The 26,657-nt window shown below is 34.0% G+C and overlaps 4 protein-coding genes across 6 annotated transcripts; 3 read left to right on the plus strand and 1 right to left on the minus strand.

Moving 5' to 3' along the window:
• Positions 1 to 1,276: 1,276 nt before the first annotated feature.
• Positions 1,277 to 7,574, plus strand: LOC105775501 (sodium/hydrogen exchanger 6). Of its 2 annotated transcripts, none has more exons than XM_012598012.2 (22): positions 1,277 to 1,704; positions 1,798 to 1,849; positions 1,989 to 2,048; positions 2,142 to 2,166; positions 2,256 to 2,341; positions 2,449 to 2,560; positions 3,530 to 3,592; positions 3,695 to 3,714; positions 3,794 to 3,891; positions 4,224 to 4,252; positions 4,347 to 4,378; positions 4,477 to 4,524; positions 4,620 to 4,680; positions 4,760 to 4,857; positions 4,953 to 5,028; positions 5,138 to 5,157; positions 5,254 to 5,351; positions 5,427 to 5,536; positions 6,402 to 6,485; positions 6,796 to 6,893; positions 7,232 to 7,314; positions 7,385 to 7,574. In XM_012598012.2, exons 1-22 carry the CDS (start codon positions 1,536 to 1,538, stop codon positions 7,408 to 7,410), a joined length of 1,548 nt encoding a protein of 515 aa, XP_012453466.1. In that variant the 5' UTR covers positions 1,277 to 1,535; the 3' UTR covers positions 7,411 to 7,574. The 2 variants fall into 2 exon arrangements, with proteins under 2 accessions (XP_012453466.1, XP_012453477.1); XM_012598023.2 differs by having other exon boundaries at positions 7,388 to 7,574.
• Positions 7,575 to 10,163: 2,589 nt separating this feature from the next.
• LOC105775524 (pentatricopeptide repeat-containing protein At3g24000, mitochondrial) lies at positions 10,164 to 12,548 on the plus strand. Its single transcript, XM_012598038.2, has one exon. It carries the CDS (start codon positions 10,465 to 10,467, stop codon positions 12,439 to 12,441), a length of 1,977 nt encoding a protein of 658 aa, XP_012453492.1. The 5' UTR covers positions 10,164 to 10,464; the 3' UTR covers positions 12,442 to 12,548.
• An 895-nt stretch (positions 12,549 to 13,443) lies between these two features.
• On the plus strand, positions 13,444 to 19,712 carry LOC105775530 (kinesin-like protein KIN-14Q). Its single transcript, XM_012598042.1, has 18 exons — positions 13,444 to 13,679; positions 13,768 to 13,845; positions 13,960 to 14,028; positions 14,424 to 15,022; positions 15,113 to 15,281; positions 15,933 to 16,000; positions 16,089 to 16,299; positions 16,393 to 16,469; positions 16,542 to 16,641; positions 16,734 to 16,832; positions 16,919 to 17,095; positions 17,187 to 17,472; positions 17,558 to 17,719; positions 17,822 to 18,037; positions 18,136 to 18,173; positions 18,263 to 18,426; positions 18,514 to 18,639; positions 18,728 to 19,712. The coding sequence occupies exons 1-18, from the start codon at positions 13,595 to 13,597 to the stop codon at positions 19,523 to 19,525; spliced, it is 3,522 nt and encodes a 1,173-aa protein (XP_012453496.1). The 5' UTR covers positions 13,444 to 13,594; the 3' UTR covers positions 19,526 to 19,712.
• A 3,449-nt stretch (positions 19,713 to 23,161) lies between these two features.
• On the minus strand, positions 23,162 to 24,732 carry LOC105775547 (serine/threonine-protein kinase WAG1). 2 transcript variants are annotated; one of them, XM_052629568.1, is made up of 2 exons: positions 24,207 to 24,732; positions 23,162 to 24,092 (listed from the first exon to the last, which is right to left on the minus strand). In XM_052629568.1, exons 1-2 carry the CDS (start codon positions 24,606 to 24,608, stop codon positions 23,301 to 23,303), a joined length of 1,194 nt encoding a protein of 397 aa, XP_052485528.1. In that variant the 5' UTR covers positions 24,609 to 24,732; the 3' UTR covers positions 23,162 to 23,300. The 2 variants fall into 2 exon arrangements, with proteins under 2 accessions (XP_052485528.1, XP_012453515.1); XM_012598061.2 differs by having other exon boundaries at positions 23,162 to 24,730.
• Between the last annotated feature and the right edge of the window lie 1,925 nt (positions 24,733 to 26,657).

A 26,657-nucleotide genomic window follows, 5' to 3' on the forward strand; every position in this document is an offset into this window, starting at 1 on the left:
ATTCTTGATTTGGTTTATTCGGAGATTTTTCACCCCATTGTGTTTGATGACACATTGAATGTTTGATAAATTGTACCCAACATGCTTATTTTATATATATAAGAAAGTAAACTTATAAGTATAAATTGTGTCCGAGGAATGAACTCAAGATTTGATGTCAACTATTTCTTCATTCCAATATAAATATTTTGTCATTAAATGGATCGAGTAAACTTTTAATGATAAATCTAACCTCACATATACAGTTAGGTTAAAAGGTTATTAATATCAATAAATACATAAAAGTTAAGCAAACTTGTATTAAAAGAAAATCAAATCTTGTGAGTCGATTAAACAAGTGAAATTTTAAATGATTTGTGTCTAAGTTATTATTTGAAACCCATCTCGGTTTAATTTACTTTATAAATTAGTGTATTACGGTTTTAGATGATATCGAAATTTAAATGTTATGATTATTATCCATATCAAGAGTGTAGTAAATGTGGATGTTAACACTTACATATCTATTATCCAAAATGGTTTTAATTTTGCATATTTACTGTTTAATTGCATCCAATTTCAAACCCATTTTATTATTCTAAATAGTAAATTTGAATTCGGACATCTGAATTTGTTATCTATTTATTGATTTTCTATTTTTTAAAATTATTTAATAGATTTAGATATCCGAATAATGTAAATAATATAATTTTAAATTCAAATATTAAAAGAGCATAGGTATAATCAATTCTGTATAAATCAGATCGAATTGATTCGAGGTAGAAATGTTCGTGGGTTAGAGCGAGCCGTGTTCCGGTAGAGTCTAATCAAAATATTTGGCCTGTTTGATAAGCCTGAGCCCGATTTGAAAATATGTTTAAAATTTTGCTCAAGCCTAATATAGATAAAAATGTTAAAAGTTGGGCTTGACAAAACCCGCCCGAATTAATTATTTTATATTATTATATATATTTTAAAAAATAATACATAACAAATACTAAAAATATTAAAATAAATGTTTTCAAATAAATTAAAAATAAAATAAAGAAAATAAAAAAAAAGGTCTTAGTTTTTTTTTTGTTGTTGTTGAAGTCTATTTTTCGAATCTATATCTTTATCCAAACACTATTAATTTTCGGATTGATCCAATTCATGAACAGGTCTAATTGATTCGAAAATAAGGTTAGATGATTTAATATGTGAATCACTCGAAATTGGGTTAAAATATGATTTTTTTTTTTTTGTAAAAAAGTTTTTAATAGGAATAATTATGTTAGCGGCTCGACCACTGGTCGAACTACGAAACCTTGGCTGTGATCTTCTTTGGTAACGTGATCGGAGATAATTTGAATTTAGAGCTTTATGTTGTTAACTTAAAATGAAAATTGAATATATGGAATAGAGAAAATCGCAACCGGTAACTAGAAGAAAAACGAAAAGGCATTATCGGAAAATCGGCGTGAGCGACAACGTAGTAGGAGGTTGTAGGTGGTCATTGATTCACTGATCCGCCGTGAGAGTCTTATTTTTCTCTCTTTTATTTTTAAAGCGAAAGCATGGGAATTTCACCGGCGGAAAGCGGAAGTCCCGAAAAGGAGCAGCAAGCCGCTGGAGTGGGGATTCTCCTTCAAATTATGATGCTCGTCCTTTCATTCGTCCTCGGCCATGTCCTTCGCCGTCACAAGTTCTACTATCTCCCTGAGGCCAGCGCTTCTTTGCTTATCGGTTAGTCAATTTGGATAATTTCCTTCTTCATTTATCTTTATATATCTTGACGCTTTAGCTTCCTTCGTCACGAAATGATCGTCTTTCTACCAGGTTTAATTGTTGGTGGACTTGCTAACATCTCCAACACTGAAACAAGCATCAGGTCCTTCATTTCTTTCCCCATTATTGTTATTATATATATATATATATATTGTTTTGTTTGTTCTTTGTTTTCCATTTCGATCTTGTTTGATATAAAATTGGCAAACCGTGAATTTCATCGTATCTTATTCCTTTGGCAGGGCGTGGTTCAATTTCCATGAGGAATTCTTCTTCCTATTTCTCTTACCTCCAATAATCTTATATCCTTAAAACCTATGATTGCTAGTTTCTATTTATCACTCTAGGATACCTCATTGATTGTGTTTCTTAACTACCTTTTCTGTTTCGGGCACTCAATCAGGTTTCAGCTTATCAGCTGTAAGTAGTAGTATTATGCATTACACTCTTCGAGTTTTGCATGGTTGATCTCTCTGTTAATTGTCACCTCGTTTTGCCCCCTTTTGCAGAAACCCTTTTTCTCTAACTTTGGAGCCATTGTCACATTTGCTATTTTAGGGACTTTTATAGCTTCAGTTGTTACAGGAGTTTTAGTGTGAGTACTCTTAATTATAAAAAAAAAAAAAAAGAAGCCAAAAAACAAACCAGTCTGTTCTTTTTTTCCCCCTCACTGCCTTGTATAATCTAGCCGCATATGTACAGCTATCTTGGTGGTCGCATGTACATCATGTACGGACTTCCTTTTGTTGAATGCCTAATGTTTGGTGCTCTTATATCAGCAACCGACCCTGTTACTGTTCTTTCCATATTTCAGGTCAGGTTTTTATGCTACCATCCTGGCTATTTATTGTGGGAGGGTGAGGTTAAATGAAAACATAGCTATACTATGATACATGTCGTACAACTAGTCCAACACCAAATATGAAAATTTGTGAAGGTCTATTGTATTGCAATAATTTCTATGATCAGAAACAATAATAATATTCACATCAAATTGTGCTTCTTCCATGCTGCTGCCAAGACACATGTACTTCTTGAAGTATCATTATACCTTTTGTTTCTGTATTCTTAATTTAGAAAAGTGATTTAACTGAGATTAACTTAGGCTCCATTTGGTTTCTTCTTTTGCTTCTTTCGTTTTGCCATTTGAATTTGCTTCCCGATAAGTATATAAAAGGCAAAAAATAAATAGAGAAAGCAAAACAAATTATGGTTATTAGTGAACAAATAAGTATATGCAACACCATATCTAACATAATTGTTTTGTCAAGAATAATCATGCATTTTATTCCCCGAAAAATTTTAAAAACTTATTTTTCAATTATCAAAAGTATTAGTATTTTCTATAGTGTTGGATTCGGCCTTTTCTCTCTTTTTCTTCCAAAAGCAAAAACGAAACTGGATCCTAATAATATATATAACAGTGAAGCAACTTTTTTTTTCAGTTGCAAACATGTGGACCTTTACCTTCCAAAAGAAAAGTCTTAGATATACTCTCTTTCCCTTAAATATCTTGCTCTGTAATTGCTTAGCTGCTTAAGTTTTGCAAATACTTATGGTAACCTAAACCTTCTATTGCTACTGATTCTTTGAAGGTCTTTTGTTGTTTCCTTTTACTAATCCATCGCTTAACTGGACTTTCATTAATTTTAATGAAATGTCAGTTTGTAGTTATACAGAGATTTCTGAGTGTCTGTGTTGTAGTGTCTAAGCGGTAAAAGCAACAAACCATCCCATTTCAACTTTTAGACCTTGTATCCATGTATGATGATCTTAATTGCAGGAACTTGGCACTGATACGAACCTTTATGCTTTGGTGTTTGGAGAATCTGTTTTAAATGATGCTGTAAGTTTTTCTAGCATGCTATTGATGGTTTCTTGTTTCTCGTATTTAACATCTTACATGTGCATGCACGTTATTTACTGGGTGAATTGGTTCTTTATGTAGATGGCAATATCTTTGTACAGGTATGTGAAGTACTTGTTGTCCTCTGTGATTTGATTGTTTAGTTTCGTTTTTGAGTTAAAACGTTGTTTGCCTATGCAGGACAATGTCCATTGTAAGAAAGCATGCATCATCTGCGCAAAACTTCTTTATGGTGATTTTTAGGTTTCTCGAGACCTTTGTTGGCTCTATGTCTGCAGGTTTGTCTTAACCTTTGGTCTTACTGAGTGAATTTCTCTTATGCTATAATCTACTTACTAATTAATCTTTTTAATTGGAAAAAGAAAAGGAACATTGTTTTCTTATGCTTCATGATGCAAGTGAATACATTGCTATTCTACCATTCAGGAAATGGAGAATGCATTATTTTCTTTGGGTCCAAAATAGGACAAATTGAAAAAGAAAAGACAATTCAATCTAAATTTTTCAGTGCAGTTATTTTCTATTAACTTATGATTAAAATTCTACCCATTACATACTTGTATGTCCTTTTAATCACAATCACGAAGATGCTTTCCTTGTTGCTCTGCAGGTGTTGGAGTTGGATTTGTTTCTGCTCTAATATCCTTTCTGATTGACTTTATATTCATATACCATGTTTGATGCTATAAATTACAAGCTATTACTTTTACCTTTAAACCTTAACTCCAAGAACCTCTTTAAGTATGCTGGATTAGATGTTGACAAGTAAGTACTGCATTTGCATCTTTTGGTTCCTTCATCAAACTTCTTAGCATAAAAACTTCTGAAATTCCCTGACACATCTTTTGACATGCTCTTCTCAGTCTTCAAAACTTGGAGTGCTGTCTTTTTGTTCTTTTTCCTTATTTCTCGTAAGCAATTTTATGGCCCTATATATTCTCTGTTTTCCTACATTTTATATTTAATGGATTCATGGCACAGTTATGAAAACATCTTGCCTTTCTAGGTACATGCTTGCGGAAGGACTTGGCCTCTCTGGTATCTTGTCAATATTGTTCACAGCAATTGTAAGTGAACTTGTTATGCTGATTGAGTAGTAGAACAATGCAAGCTGATGCAGCATGATGAACTTTTTCTTTGTTTTAGGTGATGAAGCACTACAGTTACTCAAATTTGTCAGAAAATTCTCAGCAATTTGTATCTGATTTTTTTCACTTAATCTCATCACTGGCTGAGACTTTTACGTAAGAGAGTCATCTTTATGTGATATGACCTGATTTAACTTCGTCCATGTGATACCTTCCCATTTTGACGATTGATTCTTTTTTCAATGTTCCAGATTTATTTACATGGGTTTTGATATTGCCATGGAAAAGCACAGCTGGTCGCATTTGGGGTTTATCTTTTTCTCAATTGTATCCTTGTTAATTATTATTATTATTACAGCTTCTGAACTTAGGTTTAGTGGCTGTATTGAATTTCAGCGTCATTGTTATTCCTTTACTTTCTTCATAATCACGTCAGTTATTTATTGTAGTTGCCAGGTAAATGAGATTTATTGGTCTTTCAGTTTTTAAATCATATATTATTGAGGGACCATGAGTAGAATAATTAATGCAGTTGTGTAATTGAATCTTTAGGGCAGCCAACGTCTTTTCTTGTGCATATCTGGTCAATTTGGTTCGTCCTGTCCATAGGCAAATACCTTTAAAACACCAAAAAGCACTTTGGTACAGTGGTAAGAAAAATCATACTTACATCATAGTTGATTTTATACCTTCCCAAAATACTAAATTATTATTAACTTGGTTAGGACTTCGAGGAGCAATGGCGTTTGCCCTTGCTCTGCAATCTGTTCATGATCTTCCAGAAGGACGTGGTCAGATTATATTCACTGCAACAACTGCCATAGTTGTTTTGTCGGTATGATTGAAGAACCTTTAAATTAACAAACTATTGTACTGGGAAATAATTTCAATTTTATCTTTTGTAAGTCCTAAAATTTGCTTATCCATTCCACGCTCATTGCTTAGATCTGAGGGCAGTAGTTATTTACAAGTCGCTGTTTCATTTCTTTCGAAAATATTCAACTACCTGCTGGAGAGAACTTGAAAGTATAATTTCTCTTTTTCCTCTTCCTCCCATTATTTGGGGAGAAAATTGGCATTTCCTAAGCAAAATAATGAACTGAATTAGTTTACTACACTAATTATTCTACCTTCTGCAATCAGCATGCACCTGAACAATGAAGTGGTAGCTGAGTCTTTATTGCTTTAAACTGCGAAAAGAGTAGTTGATGTGATTGGTTTCTACTTCCTTTACTCGTGGTTTTATTCTAGTAAAATGTGGTGTCAAATTATGCTACTTTTGGCGCACTGCACTCTGATGGTTCACTAAAAAATTCAGTATCGTCTTTGCAATATAATCTTCATCCTCCGGAGTGGATAACCTACAAAAGACTGTTGGAGTTAGAATTTTATAAATTTTGCTAATATAATCATCTCGTAGTACTTATGGAAATATTTCAGTTTTATTCTGCTATTAGAGTGTTTAGACTAGCCGTCATCTTGGTTTGGTGGTTTATAATGGTTCGTTACCATATTGAAAGGTATGTTCCTAATTGGAGCTACTGTTAATCTAAGGTGAGATCTTGCATGGCCAGTGTAATGCGCATAGCTGAATCATCTGGATATACTCGTTTGAAGAGTTCTAAATGCTCCACAGTTTGAATGTTGTAATTGATACTTATCCTTCCAGTAACTGTTTATATTTTCCCGAAATGTCACAGGTTTTGTTAATTGGAGGTTCAACAGGGACGATGCTAGAAGCTCTGCATGTTATCGGAGATAGCCATGACGGTCACTTAGGTGAAGTAAGTTTCAATCGTTTCTAGCAATGTCGCATAAACTTTTTATATGCCGACTTACCAAGTTATGTTTTCAACACAAAAAGTTAAATTTAATCCAATGCTTACTTTGCTATTTGAACTGTTCAAATTGATGATAACCAAGTAAAGATGTTGAAATAGGAAATTGCTGCTGCCTTCATGAGGGTGGTTGTGTTTTGTTGTGAATTTAAATATATATATATATATATATATATATATATATATATAAGAGAAAACCCGGTGTAAACACAAGTAATTTTATTTTCGGTAGTACTGATCAATGACTTCATTGCAGAGCTTTGATGTTAATAATGGCTATGTTGCTCCATCTTTTAAGAAAGATGGAACATCCGGAAACGGAATAAAGATGAAACTGAAAGAATTCCACAAAAGGTAACATGTAGATTTTTTTTATTTTTTATTTACTTTCAGTAATATATGGATTATGCTCTAATTTACAAAAATTAAGAAGTTAGTCCCTCTACTTTACAAAAACTAAGTTACTTTAATTGTTAATAAACACATGAATTTAAAATGTTGATTTTTTGCATATAAAGTACTGAACTGTTGAATTTAAGGACAACTGGACTAACCGAGTTCTGACAGATTAAACTAGAATCACTAACTTCTCAGTTTTTGTAAAGGGATGAAAATTCAAAGTTAGACCATGAAGTAATCATCTAATTTCTTTCATTTATTGAATTAAAAAAACACCATTTATGGCCTTGCAGAACATCATCATTCACTGCATTAGATAGGAATTACCTCACTCCATTTTTCACTAGCCAGAATGAAGATGATGAGGAAGAAGAAGGTAAATTTAATTTAAATTCTTTTTATTTTATGTTATTTACATCTATGCTTTAATCACTTTTCTTTTTCAGAAGCTTTATTAGATGAGCGGATTTAGGGGAGGGTTTCTTGGCCAATAGATAAGTGTCCTCAAATGCTCTGCTACAAAGGAAACTAACTTCTGGTACATAGAGATGAAATTTTCAATGCATTTTGGGTGTGGAGGAAACATTGAGTTACTCATATTATCATTCCTTATTAATCTGCCAAGTTATATTAAAATTTTGAGTTCATAGGAGAGAATGCATAAATTTAATGTTTGTTGAGATTTACTTTATTGTTTAAAATATTAATTTTTATATTAAGTTTATATCTAAGAAGATAAATTTAGCCCCATTCGATACTTTGGTTCTGGTTCTAGTTTTGATCATTTTCGTCTTCAAACTTTAATTTTATAATCTTCTTAAAATTTTGAGTTCATAGGAGAGAATGCATAAATTTTGAGTTATTTTAAAACTTATTATAAACAATTTAGTCTAATGTCGAAGTTAAAATTTTGAGTTCATAAGTTTATATCTAAGAAGATAAATTTAGCCCCATTCGATACTTTGATCATTTTGTCGATTAAATTGATTTTTTCTTACAAAAAGTTGATTGAACTATTAAAATCTTATCAGCATTGATGTGACTATCTACATGATAGTATATATCTATTTCATTGTTGGTGTGAATAGTTTTTAAAAATTTTATGAATTTTCTTAAAATTTTTCATTCTTTTAACTTTATGAATTACTTGCTGTTAAAATTTTAACGTTGTCACGACAGAATAATAGTTTTTATGTGTACGTTAGGTATGTATATTACTGTAATTAAAAGGAAAAACATACAATGAAAATATTGATAAAAGGATGTAGCATTACTCAAAATTTTCCATCTTGAGAACACTCGATAAATTTGATGAAATCAACAATTACTCTTACTTTATAGAAAATTTAGACCAAGGGATTAAGGGTAAGATGTTCATTTTATCAAAAGTAATTAGTTTTTGTAACTTTGTTTACGCTAATGGAATTTATCATTTGACCAGGAAAAAAAATAGGTTAAAATACCATAAAAGCCTATGCAATAGGTGTCGGATTGCATTTTGACTTATACCCAACAAATGGATAAATTAATTTCTATACATTTGATCAAAAAAACAAATCGGTCATTCTTGTTAAAAGTTTTATCCATCTCTACTTTTAAAAGCTAATATGAGTAGCAAAACAATCAAATAGTGGCACATGTCATATGCTGACATAGAGGGACCAATTTTTATCTGTAGATGGATGGAACTTTTAACAGAACTTTACTCTTTAACCTAAAGTACAAACACTGATTTACCCATTTTTTGAGTAGGGATTAGAATGCCAACCGGTTCTATCTTTTCTATGATGGGTCTTATTCTTGTGAAGATTTCTGGTAATGTCTGTGGTGATTATAAACTAAAATAGTATTTGTGTAATGTTTGTTACCAAGTTCTAGACTTGAGAATGGGACGAAGTGGAAGTTCGGCTCGAAAAGTGAGAGGGTTTGAACAAAAAGATAAGTTTCAAAAATAGATTTGGGTAAAAAAACCCATTTTTCGGCTCGGGCCCAACCCAAATTTGCAAAAAAAAAAATTTATTGTTTTTCATTGTTTTGCTGTCATTTTATTATTATGTTGCTACTGTTTTTTAATACTGTTTGGATATTACATAACTCTTGTTTTATTGTTAATTTTACCACTATTTTAGAGGCATTTGCTTGTTAATATGTATCTATCTTAATGTTATTTAATTATAAAGACTTTTTTTAATTTATTTTCAATTTCTTGGAAAATATTTATTTTAATGTGTCTAGAGTTTTTGATGTATTATATTTTTAAAATTTTCTTTTATATAAAAATTTTTAATATGGGCGGGCTGGGCTCAAGTTTTAGCTTTCTTATCTGAGCCGAACTTGGACAAAATTTTTGGCTCACTTTTTTGGTTAAATAGTGTCCGAGCTTATAAAACGAGCCAATGAGGACCTACTTGCCAAGTTTAAAGACCAAAAGTTACATTATCTCACTTTTTTTTATGGCCATTAACATAATAGGCTTAAATAAATAACGATTTTCAAATTCAGGGGCCAAAGTGAATAAAATTTTTTTAAGGGTGTATGTAGACCTACTTATCAAGTTTAGAAACCAAAACTTATGTTATCCCCAAAAAACAAAGAAGATACATCGACGAAAAATAATTACAGTCTAAAATGTTTAATTATGATTATAATTTATTTTAATATAATTTATTTATTATTATAGTTATATTTGTAAACTTTTATCTTTTACTTTTTTATAGTGCAAGGATAGAATATGATGCATAAAAAAATAATTATACTATTTATGATTATAATTTGAGGATCAAATTGATAGAATTTATAAATATAAACGGTTAAATTTATTAGAATGATTTAGAATTAATATCACATTGATAAAAATGTGTAAATATTGAGAACTAAACGTGTTATTATACGAGTTAAAGAAATGTCGCATCATCATTTCTGTTAAATGGTTAACAGAGAATGACTAAAATAGAAATGATCTAAATCGTGAGTGATAAAAATAGAAATTATCTAAAATATTAGTGACTAAATTAAATATTTTCACAATTAGGGTAACCAAAATAGAAACACGCTAATAGTTGAGTGATTAATTCTAAAATTTACCCTTTTTTAAATGGAATAACAATCCAAATCGGCTTGACCCGATCCATGAAAAACTGTCATAAAAAATCCGACCCATACAACCACAAACTATATAACCCAACCCAATCAGCCCAGCCCAAACCCTCTTTCTTCTCTCTGTTTTATTCGTTTCTCTTTTTGGTTCTCAAAGCTTCCTTTTACAGACGAAACAGCGCCGCCAATCGCCGCCGTGCTTTCAGATTCCGGCAATCCGGAATAGAAATATGGGTTTTAAAAAAATAATATTTTTTCAGTTTCTGTTCAGAGGTCACAGTGACGTTGCCCTCACGGTCTTTCAGGTCCCTATCCATTCTTTCTTGTTTGGGGTTTAGGGTTTGTAAATCTCCAATACGATCGTTAGGTTGACAAGATTTGGGTATCTGGGGTAACCTTGAATTGTTTGTTTTCTCTTCAAGGGGAGGTGATGAGCTTCATAGTAAGCAAATTCAAATGTAAGGGCATCACCTTCTTCTCTCTACTTCATGTTACTCACTATTCTTCCCGTTTTAGCACCGCCGCAGTTGCATCCATTGAACCAAAAATACCACCGGATCTTTCATCTTGCATCGTTCAAGATAAGGATCTTCTTCTTAAGAGCTTGAATCCTTCGGGGACTGGGCTTCACGTTCTGGACCTCGTCGATGAGGGTTCTTTAGAACCCCACCCAACGCTCTACCATCTTTTGCTGAAAAAATGTACCTTTTTGAGAAAGCCCAAGCTTGGGAAAATTGTCCATGCGCACATTTCGAACTCCCATTTCCGAGGCGATGTTGTTATCCTCAATACACTTTTGAATATGTATGCTAAGTGTGGTTGTTTGGATGACGCTCGCAATTTGTTCGACGAAATGTCTGTGAAAGATATGGTCACCTGGACTACATTGATCACTGCCTATTCTCAGCATGATCGTCCTTTGGATGCTCTGCTTTTGTTCCCTCAAATGCTCTCCCTTGGTTTCTTTCCCAATGAGTTCACCTTGTCTAGCCTTTTAAAGGCTTCGGCTGCACTTTCTGATACGCCCCAAATCTACTTCCATGGTGCTCAACTTCATGGCTTCAGTTTCAAGTGTGGTTTCCACTCCAATGTTTATGTGGGCAGTTCCCTTTTGGACATGTATGCTCGCTGTGGTTGCATGGATGAGGCCCACTTCGTCTTTGATGTGCTTCCTACGAAAAACGAGGTCTCATGGAATGCATTGATTGCTGACCATGCTAGGAAAGGCCAACTTGATCGTGCACTTAGTCTCTTCTTGAAAATGCTTAGACAAGATTTTCAGCCCACTCATTTCACCTTCTCCAGCATTTTTGGTGCCTGTGCGTCCACGGGGTCTTTAGAACAAGGCAAATGGGTGCACGCCCATGTGATCAAATCCGGTGGAGAGATTATTGCTTTTATGGGCAACACACTCCTCCACATGTATGCTAAATCTGGTAGTATCCAAGATGCTAAAATGATCTTCGATAGGTTGGTAAAGCGTGATTTGGTGTCTTGGAACTCCATGCTCACAGCATATGCCCAGCACGGGCTTGGCAAGGAAGCGGTGCAATGCTTTCAAAAGATGCTGAATATCGGACTTGTCCCTAATGATATAACGTTCCTTTGCCTTCTCACTGCTTGCAGTCGTGCTGGGCTTTTGGAGGAAGGGCAATACTATTTCAAGTCGATGAATAGGTATAACATCGAACCGGGGATTTCACATTATGTTACCATTGTTGATCTTCTTGGTCGAGCCGGTCTTCTTAATGAAGCTCTGAGGTTTATAAACGAAATGCCAATCCAACCCACTGCAGCTGTGTGGGGAGCCTTGCTTGGTGCATGTAGGATGCATAAGAATGTAGAAATGGGCAGTTTTGCTGCGGAACGGGTTTTCGAGCTCGATCCTCATGATTCGGGACCCCATGTCTTGCTTTCCAATATCTATGCCTCCGGCAATAGGTGGAGAGACGCTGCTAAAGTGAGAAAACTGATGAAAGAGAGTGGGGTGAAGAAGGAGCCTGCTTGTAGTTGGGTAGAAATTCAAAACACAGTCCATATGTTTGTGGCAAGCGATGATTCCCACCCGCAAATGGGGGCAATCTATAAGAAGTGGGAGGAGATCAGTGCAAGGATCAAGGAAATTGGATATGTTCCTGACACGAGCCACGTGTTGTTCTATATGGATGAACAAGAGAGGGAAGTGAAGTTGCAGTACCATAGTGAGAAGCTTGCATTGGCATTTGCACTCCTCAACTCGCCTGATGGATCCACAATTCGTATCAAGAAGAACATCAGGGTTTGTGGTGACTGTCATTCAGCATTTAAATTTGTGTCCAAAGTTGTTGGAAGGGAAATCATTGTAAGAGATACCAATCGGTTCCATCATTTCTATGATGGGTCTTGTTCTTGTGGGAATTTTTGGTAATACTTGTGAAGAATTCCATTAGCCAAAGGCGAAATCCTATAAAACTTGTATGATGTAAAGTCTTCTGTCATTAATGTGGAACCAATGTTATTTAGACTTTTTAGAAATTGCAGATATGAATAGATTTAACTAAATTAGGGTTTGAAAGATTAAAAGATTACATGAAAAGGGTTAATTAAGTTTAAACTCAAAATTTGATGTCAATAAAGATTTAAGCAATTAGTGATTAATGGTTTGTCTTGACTTGGATTGAATTTGGACAAAGATTTTATGTATCTGGTTGATCAAGTATGACTCAATTCAATTTACATAATAAAATATTTTTAAACTACGTGATCGATCGGCAAATCAATTTAAAAACATATTTGGACAATTAATTACTTTTTTGAAAAAACTCAAATACCACTAAATTTTCCTTAAAAATTTGATGATAAAGTACATAGAAAAAGACAACAAATACATAACAATTAGATGTTTTTTTTAAAAGGATAAATCTCAAAATTATACGTGTACTTTGATTTTATGCAATTTTATATATGAAATATTGATTTGATTCAATTATCATAAATTATTAACACAATTATTAATATAACATAATTTTATACTTATATATTGCATACATATATAATTATATTTATCTAATATAAAAATAAATCGATGTATTTATTTCTTTAGATGTGCATGATTGATTCAAAATTAAAGTTTCATATATATATTTGAACCACAATCAAAGTTTCATGTAGATAATTGCACCAAATTAAAGTTCGTGTATCAAATTACACATTGAATCAAAGTTCATGTATCATTTTGGGATTTATCCCTTTTTAAAAATAAATAAATTAAAAAAAAAAAAGGAGCGTGTAGGAGAAAAATAATCATGAAAAATTTAAACAGTGAACTACGGCACGTGTGAAACACGTGACACGCTGTCCGCTATAGTGATTCAAATTTGAAAAACAAAACAAAAAAAATTCCCCAACGGTAACGCAAAATTCTTTCCCCCTTTAGCTTTAAACGAGACACCTAAAAGAAAAATCTCTTTCATTTTTCTCTAATAATTAACATCATTGTTTCAACTTTCAATTCAAAAGCACAGATTTCCCTTTCTCATTTCAAATCATTGATCCCTTTCTTTTTATTTTTATGTTTACTAATGGAAGATTCCAACAATTTTCATCATCTTCGGACTGACCCTCTTCTTCTTACCGACGTTTCTTGGCAACAAAACACCTCTTTTTGTAAGAATTTCGATCATCAAATCAAATCCCGTCAATTTCCCACTTCATTTTAGTTGTTTATTTTTTTCTTTTACTTCTTCTTTGGCAGATACTGATGCAGCTATGGCATCTCACTCAGAGAACCCTTCATTGTCTGATTTAGTTTCTTCTCCTAAACAAGATTCTGGTGATTTACTCTTCTTTTTTGATTAATTTTTGGAAATGAAAAATTGGGTTTGAATTCGATTTTTTATTATTATTTTGTATTGATCTAAATTATCTTGGGTTGTTTTTTTTTTAGCTGATGTAGTTGATCCTCGGCAATCCCAGAGCCCAAATGTAATTAGTACGCCTATTAGAGAATTTGATGGTAAAAACCCTTTGTTTAGAAATGAATTCAAGTGTCATATGAGTCCGTAGAGTACTACCACTTTTCTGGGTCGCACTGCGCCGGCACCATGTCCATAAACCGGTACCGTTTTTGAATGCTGTCTATCTCCTCAATAGATTCAAATCCAGGTCCTTTTTGCAATCATGATACCATTTGATCTAAGCTAGACCAGATATCATGGTTGTGAAAAGGACAGTAATGTATTCAAAGCCGGAGAGCTGCACATTAAAGTGACAAAGCTTAAGGGGTCAGTGGATGCCTACTACAATACTGGCTTCTGCTCACGAAAGTGGTAGTACCTTACCTGTTGCTGTTGGTGAGTCATGACAGCTAGTGTTTTAAGGATGTAATTTTTAATAAGAATTTGGTTTCAGGCCGATCTATGCTGGGATTTTCTCTAACGTCACCAGACCTTGTTATATGCGCTGGATCACCTGATATTCCGTCAAAAGCCTATGGAGATTCCCCTGAATTCTTGGAGAAACATAGGTGTTCAATTGAGGTTTCTTTAGAGAATGGCATTGAGGGATCTGATAATAGTAAAGCTAAGCAGAAATCCCCCACTGTAAAGTTCTCCACAGTGTGCGAAACATTCCACAAAGAACTGTCCCCCGAATCTTCCTTTGAGCTACTGCCATTAAGAGAAACTGCAGACTATTCACAACATAAGCATGAAGACTATCCTGCTATAAGCATTAATGCGGGGTGTTTAAATGGAGCAGTGGAGTTGGATGGTGTAATTTATTCAAACGACGATTGCTTTGTGGGTGGTGATGTTATAATTGCTGATAGAATTGTTGGAGATGGAGGGGGAAATTCATTATACAACACAGCTCGACTCGGTGACTTCTCATACAACTTTTTGACATTAGAGTGTGGCTTTTATGCTATTGATCTGCATTTTGCAGAAATAGTTTTCACTACTGGTCCTCCTGGAATTAGAGTATTTGATGTGTTTGTACAAGAAGAGAAGGTAAGAAAATCGGATTCAATGGTTTTGATATTACATTATACTAAATGAGTGAGTGTTATTATTTGATAAAGTTGATTGAACATGTTGTAGGTTGTGACCAGTCTAGACATATATGGCCAGGTAGGCGCAAATAAGCCTCTGGTTATTTCTAACATTAGAACTTTCGTTGATAGCGGTGGGGGATTGCTCATTAGATTTGAAGGTTTAATGGGGAGTCCAATTGTATGTGGCATCACTGTAAGGAAAGATTCCCTTGAAAGTAAGTTTATAGTTTGGCAACGTATCTCTGTTCTCTCTGCTTATTTATTTTGCCTTAGTACTTGAAATGTAGACATATTCTATCATGTATTACGACTTCATATTCCCCAAAGTACCCGTGTCTGACACTTTAGTCTGACACATACTTGGACATAGGTATCAGCGCATGATCCTCCAAATATATAGAAAATTTAGAGAAAAAAGTATCCATACCCATGTTGGGCATCTGGTCTTCAACAGAATTTTCACTTAGTTTGTCCACTCCTTTTGGCGACCCACTCCTGTTCTAGGCAAACTAGTCGTCCTTTTGTTTGTATCTGGGGTAAGCCCGCCAGCAGCTCTTTTAAGCTCTGTCCCTATGGTTTGCTCATCTCTCTGTACAGCGAGATAGTCTATGAAGGAGAAAAACTTTCTAGTAAAGAAGAAAATGAATTAAGGAATAAGATAAGAGATGAATGGATGAAAAGAGGAAGAGGAGCATATACCCGAATCTATGTAACATTGGGCATGGCTATTTAAGGTTCTCTGCGGGCAAACCTCATATTACAAGCTAGAAGGGTTTGAAACATTTTTTATATGATATAATTTCCTGAAAAGCATTTATTTATTGTTAAGAATAAGAAATAACTTGCTGCATGAATTTGTGCAACAGGTTTTAAGGAAGCTGGATCAGAGGAAATCATGGGAATGGACAAGGTGGGAGGTCATGAGTCACCAAGAGTAAGGAAACTTCCTATAGTTTTTTCAGTGTTTGAATAGAACTGCTCAAAATTGGGAGTTGAGATCATTACAATATGATCACTTGCAGGATATTAGTGACTGTGAGATAGAAGTGAAATATCAAATTCTTCAAATGGACTATGAGCGACAAAAGAAGGAATTAGCGGAGATGAGGAGTGCCTTGGAGGGGCTTAAGAGGGAGAACAAACTCAAGACTAAAGAGTGTCAAGAAGCTTGCAAGTCTTTACAGGAACTCCAAAATGAGCTTATGCGCAAATCAATGCATGTTGGTTCATTGGGTAAAGAATTTCTTTCTCTTTTTTTCCTTTTGATAAGCTGTAAATACCTTATAGTTGTAATACGGAATGAAATGATGTTGCTTTTATGTATAGCCTTTGCGATTGAGGGACAAGTGAAGGAGAAGAGCAGATGGTTCTCATCATTGAGGGACATGACAAGAAAATTAAAGGTAAAAATTGGAACTCAATGATGCATAAATAAAATGAAACACACCAAAATTTCATGATGTTCCAATTTGCAGATAATGAAAATGGAACGCATCAAACTATCAGAGGAGGTATCACATTATAAGAATTGTATCATGGATATCAATGATTTTGGGACTAAAATTCAGTCAAGAAGTAAGTTAGCAACACAACTTACAAGCAAATATACTCAAACTTTCGGCTATATTTTCTTCCCTCTTATACAATCTTGTTTATCTTTCCAAAAGTAAACCAGCAAGCAGATTTGCATGAAGATCTCAAGACTAAATATCTCAAAGGGGCCAAAGAAAGGAAAGAACTGTACAACAAGGTTCTAGAACTGAAAGGTTAATCGAGTTGGTTATTCAATATATAAAGTATTTGAAATAGGTTGGAAACTTGGAGCATAAACTGAATTTTCGGTTTCTTGCAGGGAACATAAGAGTCTTTTGTCGGTGTAGGCCCCTAAATTCTGAAGAAATAGCAGCGGGAGCTTCACTGGCTATTGACTTCGAATCTGCGAAAGATGGTGAACTCACTGTGATATCAAATGGTGCTCCCAAGAAAACCTTTAGATTTGATGCTGTTTTTGGCCCTCACGCTGAGCAAGGTAATGCCATGACTCATAGCTGTTTTGGACATAAAGCAAAATCAATATCAACGAAATTCTTATTGATGTTTACTTTTTTTGCTTTATTCAGCTGATGTTTTTCAAGACACAGCTCCATTTGCTACCTCAGTTCTAGATGGCTACAATGTCTGCATTTTCGCTTATGGCCAGACAGGGACTGGAAAAACTTTTACAATGGAAGGTACAAAAGAAGCCCGTGGAGTTAATTTTAGGACTCTAGAGGAATTGTTTCGCGTAATCAATGAGCGACAGAAGTTATATCGATATGAGATATCTGTCAGTGCATTAGAAGTCTACAATGAACAGATTAGAGACTTACTGGTGTCAGGCTCGCAGCAAAGCACAATGGCAAAAAGGTATGCAATTTGTTTAAGCCATTCATGTTGTTTACTATGTAAGAATGTGGCTAATATCCTTTTAAATTGATGTTGTTCATTGTAGACTTGAAATAAGGCAGGTGGGTGAAGGAATGCATCATGTACCAGGGCTAGTCGAGGCTCATGTAAACAACATGAATGAGGTGTGGGAAGTTCTACAGACTGGCAGTAACGCAAGGGCTGTTGGCTCAACCAATGCTAATGAGCATAGCAGCAGATCCCACTGGTCCGTCGATCAAATTCTATTTTAAATTAATTCAGTTCTCATTGCACAAAAATGTCTTTAAATGAAGCTGAAATTAGAGCATAATGATCTCTCTTGATGCAGTATACATTGTGTGATGGTTAAGGGAGAGAATTTGTTGAATGGGGAATGCACTAAAAGCAAGTTATGGTTGGTAGACCTAGCAGGAAGCGAACGAGTAGCAAAAACCGACGTGCTCGGAGAAAGACTCAAGGAAACTCAAAATATCAACAGATCTTTGTCTGCACTTGGTGATGTCATATCTGCTCTTGCTACCAAAAGCTCCCATATTCCTTTCAGGTTATAGAAACACAGAGATGAGTACTGTTTAACTATTAAGTTCGTAGAAATCAGCTCTATTTCCTAGGTTTAAACTCGACTTTACTTTAATCATGCAGGAATTCAAAGCTTACGCATTTGCTTCAAGACTCTTTAGGTACATTTTTTATCTTTATTCCCTGTGGTGAAATTACTCTGATATAAATGATTAAAAAAAAACAATGACAAGGTTTGTGTTCATTGTAGGAGGAGATTCTAAAGCTCTCATGTTTGTACAAATCAGTCCAAATGAGAATGACCTTGGTGAGACCCTATGCTCTCTGAACTTTGCAAGCAGAGTTAGAGGGATAGAGTTGGGTCCGGCGAAGAAGCAAATGGACACCTCGGAACTTCTGAGATGGAAACAGATGGTACAACTAACAACTTATTGGCAATATATTTGAGCTTATTTTGTCATTTTGATGTTACCAATGACATTTTTTCCTGTACTTGAAAAGGTTGAGAAATCAAAGCAAGACATGAAGATCAAAGATCTGCAAATCAGGAAGATGGAGGAAACAATTCATGGATTAGACTTGAAGATGAAGGATAAAGACCTAAAAAACAAGAACCTGCAAGAAAAGGTATTTGATTATCTAACAATATCGAAAAATATTCAATTTGTACCTAATAGATCTCTTTTCATGGTCCTCATATATCTCATTTTTCCAGGTGAAAGAACTGGAGTCACAGCTACTCATTGAGAGGAAGCTGGCACGTCAGCATGTCGATACAAGGATTGCTGAACAGCAGCAGAAACAGCAGAACGAGGATGTTAGACCACCTCTGGCAACACGACTTTTGGGTACTAACAAGAGTTCAAATGAAGTTAAAAATGGTACATTGATGAAAGAGCAAGTAAACCTTACTCGTCCACTTACGGAGAATAGCTTCAGGCCTTCTATGCCTCTTTCTGTAACAGATGGCTCCTTCAAGCACATTGATCCAGTAGAAAAAGAAAACAATCCCGAGGTTGCTGAACAACTGCGACTCCCCACGAGAACAGGAAGAGCCTCAATGTGCCCGACAATACGTAGAATGCCAGCATCCTCAGCTCCAAGGCGCAACTCATTAATACCATTGCCAAGCACGCCTAGCTCAGCACAGCTTGCACCACCATTTCACCCATTGCCATCACAACCGGATATAATAGAAGAGGTAGACGAGTTCATACCGGAACAAACAGTATGCAACAGTCCTAAAGGAACGAAAAGTGGGGGTAAGAAGCTGAGCAGCATATTGAGACGAAGCCTACAAAAGAAAGTTCAACTAAAGTCACCAATGCAGCAACATTTGAGAAGAGGTCTAAATGTGGGGATGGAGAGGGTTAGAGTTTCGATCGGAAGTCGAGGGCGGATGGCCAGTAGAGTACTGGTAGGCAATGGTAGAAAAGGAGGCAAGGAAATTCAGCAGAAACAAAACCAAAAGGAAAAGGAGAGAGCATGGAATATTGGGAGGACTGCAATCTAACAGCTTTTTAAGATTCATTCCTATTTATTGTAATCCAATGTACAGTTGAATATGTATTCCTTTGTTGCCTTATGCAACAGCTTAAAAAAAACACAAAACAAAAGTGTGTAGAGATCTCTTCCTAGATGATGCTGTGTTTGGTTTCTTGTGATTGCTAATAGTAAATGGATTGTTTAAAATTATGTGATCCTGAGGTCTTGATAATCTTCACAAAGGAATACTTGAAATCCATTTTTTTTTTAATCAAAAACATGAGAAATGTACCATTTGGTACTTGCGTTGAGGTTTAATGTAGAATTTGATACTCAGACCAAGTGAAAGTTTGGCATATGTGTTTTAGTAAAAAAAAAAAGCATAGGTACTTAATTGAAACATAAAAATTTACAAGTACTAATTTGAACATTGAAGTCAAACTTAAGTGCGTGACTAGGATAAAAGGACTATCAAATTGAAAAAAATTCATTAACAAAATGAATATTGAAGTCAAACTCAAATATCAAATAGAGATAAAAAAAAAAACCTCAGTATCAAATAGTATATTAACTGAATTCTTTATTATTCGTGAATAAGCAATTTGGGGAGCATTTAGCTATGAAATAAGGATTTCAAACTTAAAAAGGGAAAAATCATTCTGTACAATGCAATTTAATCTTCTTCTTTTTTGCTATAATCGTCTCAAACATTCATTTGTGATCATTATGCTTATAATATAGTTTTATAACTTAAATTACTTGTATAAAAACTAATTTGTTAAAGTTAAATCATGTACGACGAGTGTTTAGAAAGTCATAGGATAATTAGATTTTGTGTAATTATCGATGCAATTATTCCAACTCTCACCCACCTTAAGAATTGAAAAATGTAATTGAAGCCCAATTCAATGAAACCCATTTTAATTTAGTCGGTATAAAAAATCGAAAAAAAATTAAACTGGTATAAAATCAGTTGAACCGGTAAAAATATCAATTGGATCAAGTAAAAACCTAATTAAAAACTATTTAAACCGGTTTAAAAATTTTAAAATATTTAATTTAATTTTTATAATTTATAAATGGATTTTTATATTTCTATTATCCTGTTTTGTGTTTATTAAATTTAAAATATGATGCATAAATATTAATTTTTTTAGTATAGTTAAAAAAAACAAAAATTAGATATAAAAATAAATGGAATATTGCTATACCAAACCATCTCGGCTAGAGAAACTCACCATCATTAAGGTTAATTACTACAATTTTTACTAATGGTGGGTTTGGATAAGTGGTGTGTTGATGGTGGTGAGAATAATTATTGTATCCTGAGACAAAAAATAAGCTAAACACATTGCACTGCACTACACTGTTCATCCAAACCCACACGAAAAAGGGCTCACTAGATTCCAATGTATTTTCACATGAGCAATAATCAAATCACATTAAAATCTGTCTAGTCACATCCGATAAAGTTTCTCAATATGCTACTGTTGAGTGTTGACTCTACAAAAGTAAGACCAAATCTCATCTAATCATATCTTAGTAGAATACCCCAACGCTCTACTAATAGCATTCCATGTCTTACATGATTAGTCATTTGTGTAAAAAAGATTCACGCCAAGTACCTCTATATAAATTAGACCTGTCCATAGATCGGAGTGGACCCTAATAAAATTCTAGGCTCATTTGATATGCTCGGGCTTGACTTAACTTGAAAATTGGATCTAAACTTTTGTCTAAGTTCGTCCCATATAATTTTTTATTTTTTATATAAAAAATTTAAAAATATAATGCATCGAAAACACTAAAAACATTAAAATAAATATTTCTCAATAAATTGAAAATAAATTAAAAAAAGTTTTTATACTTAACACTAAGATGAGTATAACTTAACAAGCAAATGTCTCTAAAGTAATATAAAAATTAACAATAAAATAAGAGTTATATAATATCCAAACAATAACAACATAATAGTGAAATAACAGCAAAACAACGATAAAACAATAGCAAATCAGTAAGAAAATAATAATTTCTTTTTACAAATTCAAGTCGGGCCCAGGCCAAAAAATTTTACCCGAGACCCGACCCATTTTCTAAACAGACCTTATTTTTTTTTATCAAAATCCATTTTTTGAACTTATATTTTTATTCAAACCCTCTCACATTTCGGTTACAGGTTTAATAACTCCCCCATCTCTTGAATATTTTTTAATGTTTTCAAACCTCAATTGGCACCCTAAAAACAAACTTTATCATTGGCTTTCATCATAGAATTAAAAGAAAAATCATTATATAATTTTATATATTATAGTAGAATAAGTGATTACGAAAAGGAGCTGAATGTTAGATGAATCTATCGTTGAAAGTTATACATAATTTCACTTTTAATCCTTTTCAAATACAAACAGTTCAATTTATTTATTTATTTTAGTTTAAGTCAAATAGGAAAATTACACTTTTACTCCTTAAAAGCTTCAATTATTCAATTTAAATCATTTTAACTTCAAATCTTTTAGCTTTCGCCCTCTATTATCTCCGCCCAAACAAAATTTTGGTCTAATTGAATTAATTTTAAATTTACTTTGAAAGTGTAAGACATGCATGTTGGGATATTGTGATGGTAAAGTGAAAGAGAGAAATAACATGGTGATTAAGGCATGTGAGCCGATTGAAGAATAATAAGTGTGTCCATCACCATCCCCAACATGTAAGAAATCACAATCTTCTAGTATGGATCGTACATGGACAGTAGTTGGAGTCAGCGGTTCTCTTAAGTTCTCCATTTGAGATTCTTCGGGAAGAGGATCAAGTTGGCCCTTGCGAACAGCTTGATACACTATCTTCTTTCAACTCTTTGAGCGAAATACAACAAAAAGAAAGAAAATTCATACGAGATCATCCTAAAGACGCCTTCGATATCCAAGGGTCGTGGACCGACAATAGATTTTGCAGCTATTTTATAGCTAGAAAATACTTTTCTACGGTCATGCTCTGGTTATAAAAATTTTCAGAGCATACTCTCGTCCAAATCCATCTAAATAGTTTATTTTCACTATTAAAAAGTACTTTTATTTGAATTTTATTATAAAATATATAAATATTTTTATTTCTCAAGATATTTACAGAAGCAAACCCAATAACTAATATTTCGCATTCTGTAAGCCCTTTAATGCTGAAATATTTTATTATTTTTAAATAGTAAAATAAGTTGAGGCAAATCAATTAAAAAATTTTAAAAAATTAAACTCAAACTACTCCAAATCGAACCGTACTCGCCGGACCAAATTGACTACTTGGCCATGAAAGCCTCTCCAACATTAAAATACCAAAAATTACATGACATTTTTGTGATGTATTTTTCATTTTTTCATGACATGTAAAATATATATATTTTATTTTAAATATCTTTTCGTGATGATAAAATACGTCAACTATGTAATTATGTTTCCATTCCTTTTGTATTAACATAATTAAAATTCGAAAAAGCTCAAATTTATAATTAAAGAATCAGACTTTAATATTAATATAATTATGTGAAATTATGAAAATATTCATAAATAATAAATATTTATATTAAAATTATTAATAGAAAAATAATTAACATAATAATTAGTTTTATAATTATCACAAATGATTAAACATTATTTATTATATAATACTAATAAAATTAAATTTAAATCGTATTTTAATAAAATTAATATTTAATCTATATAAATTCGATATTAAAACCGTATTATTTCCTCTTTAGTTTTACAATTATTATGAATAAAATTGTACTCTACCAGTATTACTATGCTTTAATTTCAATTTCTCATCATCATACAATTAAGTCCTTTCCGAAGCCAACGCCGCCGCTTCACACGGTCAACTTGCCCCCTTTCCCTCGCCGCCCCACCCACTACCTCCGGCGGCTTGTACTGTCTAATCAAGGGCAAATTTATTCCATCAAAAAAAGGGTGCCGTTTAATGTCCTGCGCACCACTGGTGCACCCTAGTCTCCTGCTTGGATCTTTTACCAATAATTTCTCAATCAAATCCTTTGCCTCCGAAATTCCCGCTTCTTCCACGCCCGGCGCGTGGGCGAATCTCATTTGCCTGCTACTCGAAGCTATGTTCCGAAGAGTAATTTCGTTACTAGCCCCTTTAAACGGCGTCGTTCCGTATAACAACTCGTAAACAAACACCCCAAATGCCCACCAGTCAACGCCGTTACCATGCCCGTCACCGGAGACGACCTCCGGCGCTAAATACTCGTGAGTCCCCACGCATGACCGTGAAAAAGCCGTTACCGGCTCAGCTACGGGAACAACTTCTCCTTTATCGTTCAAACCGGCGGCGGGACCAAAACAACCGCCGGATAAGCGATTCCGATTCGGCTTACCACTTCTCCGGCGAACGAATTTAAAAGCGGGAACCACGTCAGCCACGAAGCACAAATCGAAATCCGTCAACATGATATGCCCATCTTCACCTAACAATACGTTTTCAGGTTTAAGATCCCTGTAAACGATCCCCAAAGCATGCAAATACTCTAAAGCAACCAACACCTCGGCGGCGAAAAACCGGACCGCCGGCAAAGAAAACCGGTTCCCGGGCTGTTTACGTAGAAGGGAAAAGAGGTCACCGTTAGGACAAAAATCGATGAGGAAGCAAGTATAGTGAGAAGCTTGAATATGGGCATAAAGCCTCGGAAGAAACGGGTGGTTCACCATGGATAAGATTTGACCCTCCGTTTGAACGTGAGAGAGTTTCTCGGCGGTTAATGCTTCTGTGTCGATCACCTTTAAAGCGAAGAAGGCGCCGTCGTGGTCTTTGAGTTGACAGAGGAAGACTCTGGCAAGGTTTCCGGTACCCAAATGACGGATAAGCTTGAGGTGATGAAGTTGGAGGTTGCCGTCGTCGGTTGTGACTAGTTTAATGGGTGAAAAACGGGGATCCCATTTGCGGTGGTGAATGGTGGGAGAAGAAAGGTGGGGTTCCTTGAAGGATAGGGAAAGGGTAGAAGAGGCTGAACTGGAACGAGAGCTGGAGCTTAAGGTAGTGTCAGTAATGGCGGAAGTGAAGCTTAAGTCTGTATCGGTGTCAGGGAAATAAGGTTCTTCGTCCACCATGGCTTTGTAGTTTAAAGCTTCTTAAGAGTAAGGATTTAGCAGCAAATTTCTATATATATAGACAAGAGAGAAGAGGGGTGTTCGGTTGACCCATTAGCGGTTTTTCCATGGAATAGAAAAGGAAAAAAAAATTTGCATGGAAGATAGAAAAGTTGTTAGCCAATCTCGAATTTCGAGAATAATTAAAGATTTGTTGGGAATTATATATTAATAGTCGAAAAAATAGAGGAAAAATCTAATATGTCGTTTTCTTATTCGAAAGAGTTAGAGATATATGAAATCATAATTTTATATAATCTCTTCTAATGTGAGAAAGTTATCATATATATCATTTTTAATATATTTAATTTTCTTATTACATCCGACAATTACATATCAGCTCTTATACCTATGATTGTGGAGTACTAGTAACAATGTATCAAATAATTTAATAGGTGACACATAGTCATTTAGGATGCAGTTTAAAGAAAAAGTAAAAGTTATATTAAAAAACTGAAACATTGTTATGCTTAATCATATCACGAAAGGGTTTCATCATCGTCAAAGTCAACCACTACAACTTTTATTAAGAAAGGCTCCTCAAGTTTCATATGCTTCTTATGTGAGTAACCACTACATCACATTAGGATCCATTGAAATTTTTTTTCAATCACATCCCATAAAATCTCTCAAGACTCTACCACTAACTTTATAAAAATAGGACAAAATCTCGTCATATTTTAGTAACAAACTCCATAACTCCACTGTGCCGTGTCCTACATGGTAAGACACTTATTTAAAAAGGGGTCACACCAAACTTCTTTACATAAACCCCTTTTATCTCTAAGAAGACTTCAAGCACTCATTTGGCTTTTAACTAACCATATTGCCAAATGGTCTCACCATCGTTAAGGTCAAACACTACAACTTTTACTAGGAAGGGTTTGTCAAATTCAACCACTAAATCACATAAAGATTCACTCAAAAACTTCTCCAATCACATTCTATAAAGTCTCTCAGGACTCTACCACTGACTATATAAGAGTAAGACCAAGTCTCATCTAATCACATCTTAGCAAAACATTCAAAACTTCATCGGTTGCATTCCATGTTCTACACAATAGGATACTTATCTAAAAAGAGTTCATGCCAAGCTCCTCAACATAAACCCCTTTTATCTCTAAAGAAAACTTCAAGCATTCCCTAATTATTGAAGCCCTATCGAATCTTTTTCATCCTTTTTCAGCACTCTCAAACTTCCACTAATGACTTTCGGCATCATGATATTTGTGAAATTCAAAAAATTATTGATAATATACCAAATGTTAAATTATTTATATATATTATATTGGAGCAATAATGAAGCAAGGTGATGTTCAGCAACATTATGCTAAATGCCCCTCTATGACCAACATGTTCTATCAACCAATTCTATCTCGTTTTTATACCCACTAAACCACAAATACAAATTATTTGTTTTCCCAGCATTAAGAATAAATGATTACACAAAAAGAGCTGAATAATCCATCACTCGAATCGAATCTATCGTTGAAATTTAAAATGATTATGATTTCTGGCCAAGTAAGGTGCACGTAAGAGTTTTGGTCTTTGTCGTTTTAAATGGTATAATTTCACTTTCAATCCTTTTGAAATAGAAACAACTCAATTTAACCTTTTTTGGCTTAAATCAAATAGAAAAAATTACATTTTTGCCTCCTTCAAAAATTCAAATATTCAATTTAAACCCCAAATACAAAATTTAACATGCATGTTGGGATATTCTGGATGGTAAAGTGAAAGAGAGAGAAGTTGTAATAATGTGATGTATGGTGGTGATTAAATTTAAGGCATGTGAGGCAATTGGAGAATAATTATTGTCTCAATCACCATCACCAACATGTAAGAAATGACAACCTTCTACGGAATTACGAATAATATATATATCTTTGCTAAATAGACATTTACACCTGAAGATTTTGCACCATAGTTTCTAGAAAACATTTTTTTTAGGCAAAATGTTGACGATTTGATTTTTTTTTTTAATTTATGTAATTATATTTTCTTTTACAA

This window comes from Gossypium raimondii, chromosome 1 (genome assembly GCF_025698545.1).
Source record: "Gossypium raimondii isolate GPD5lz chromosome 1, ASM2569854v1, whole genome shotgun sequence".
In the NCBI taxonomy this organism is placed as follows: Eukaryota; Viridiplantae; Streptophyta; class Magnoliopsida; order Malvales; family Malvaceae; genus Gossypium; species Gossypium raimondii.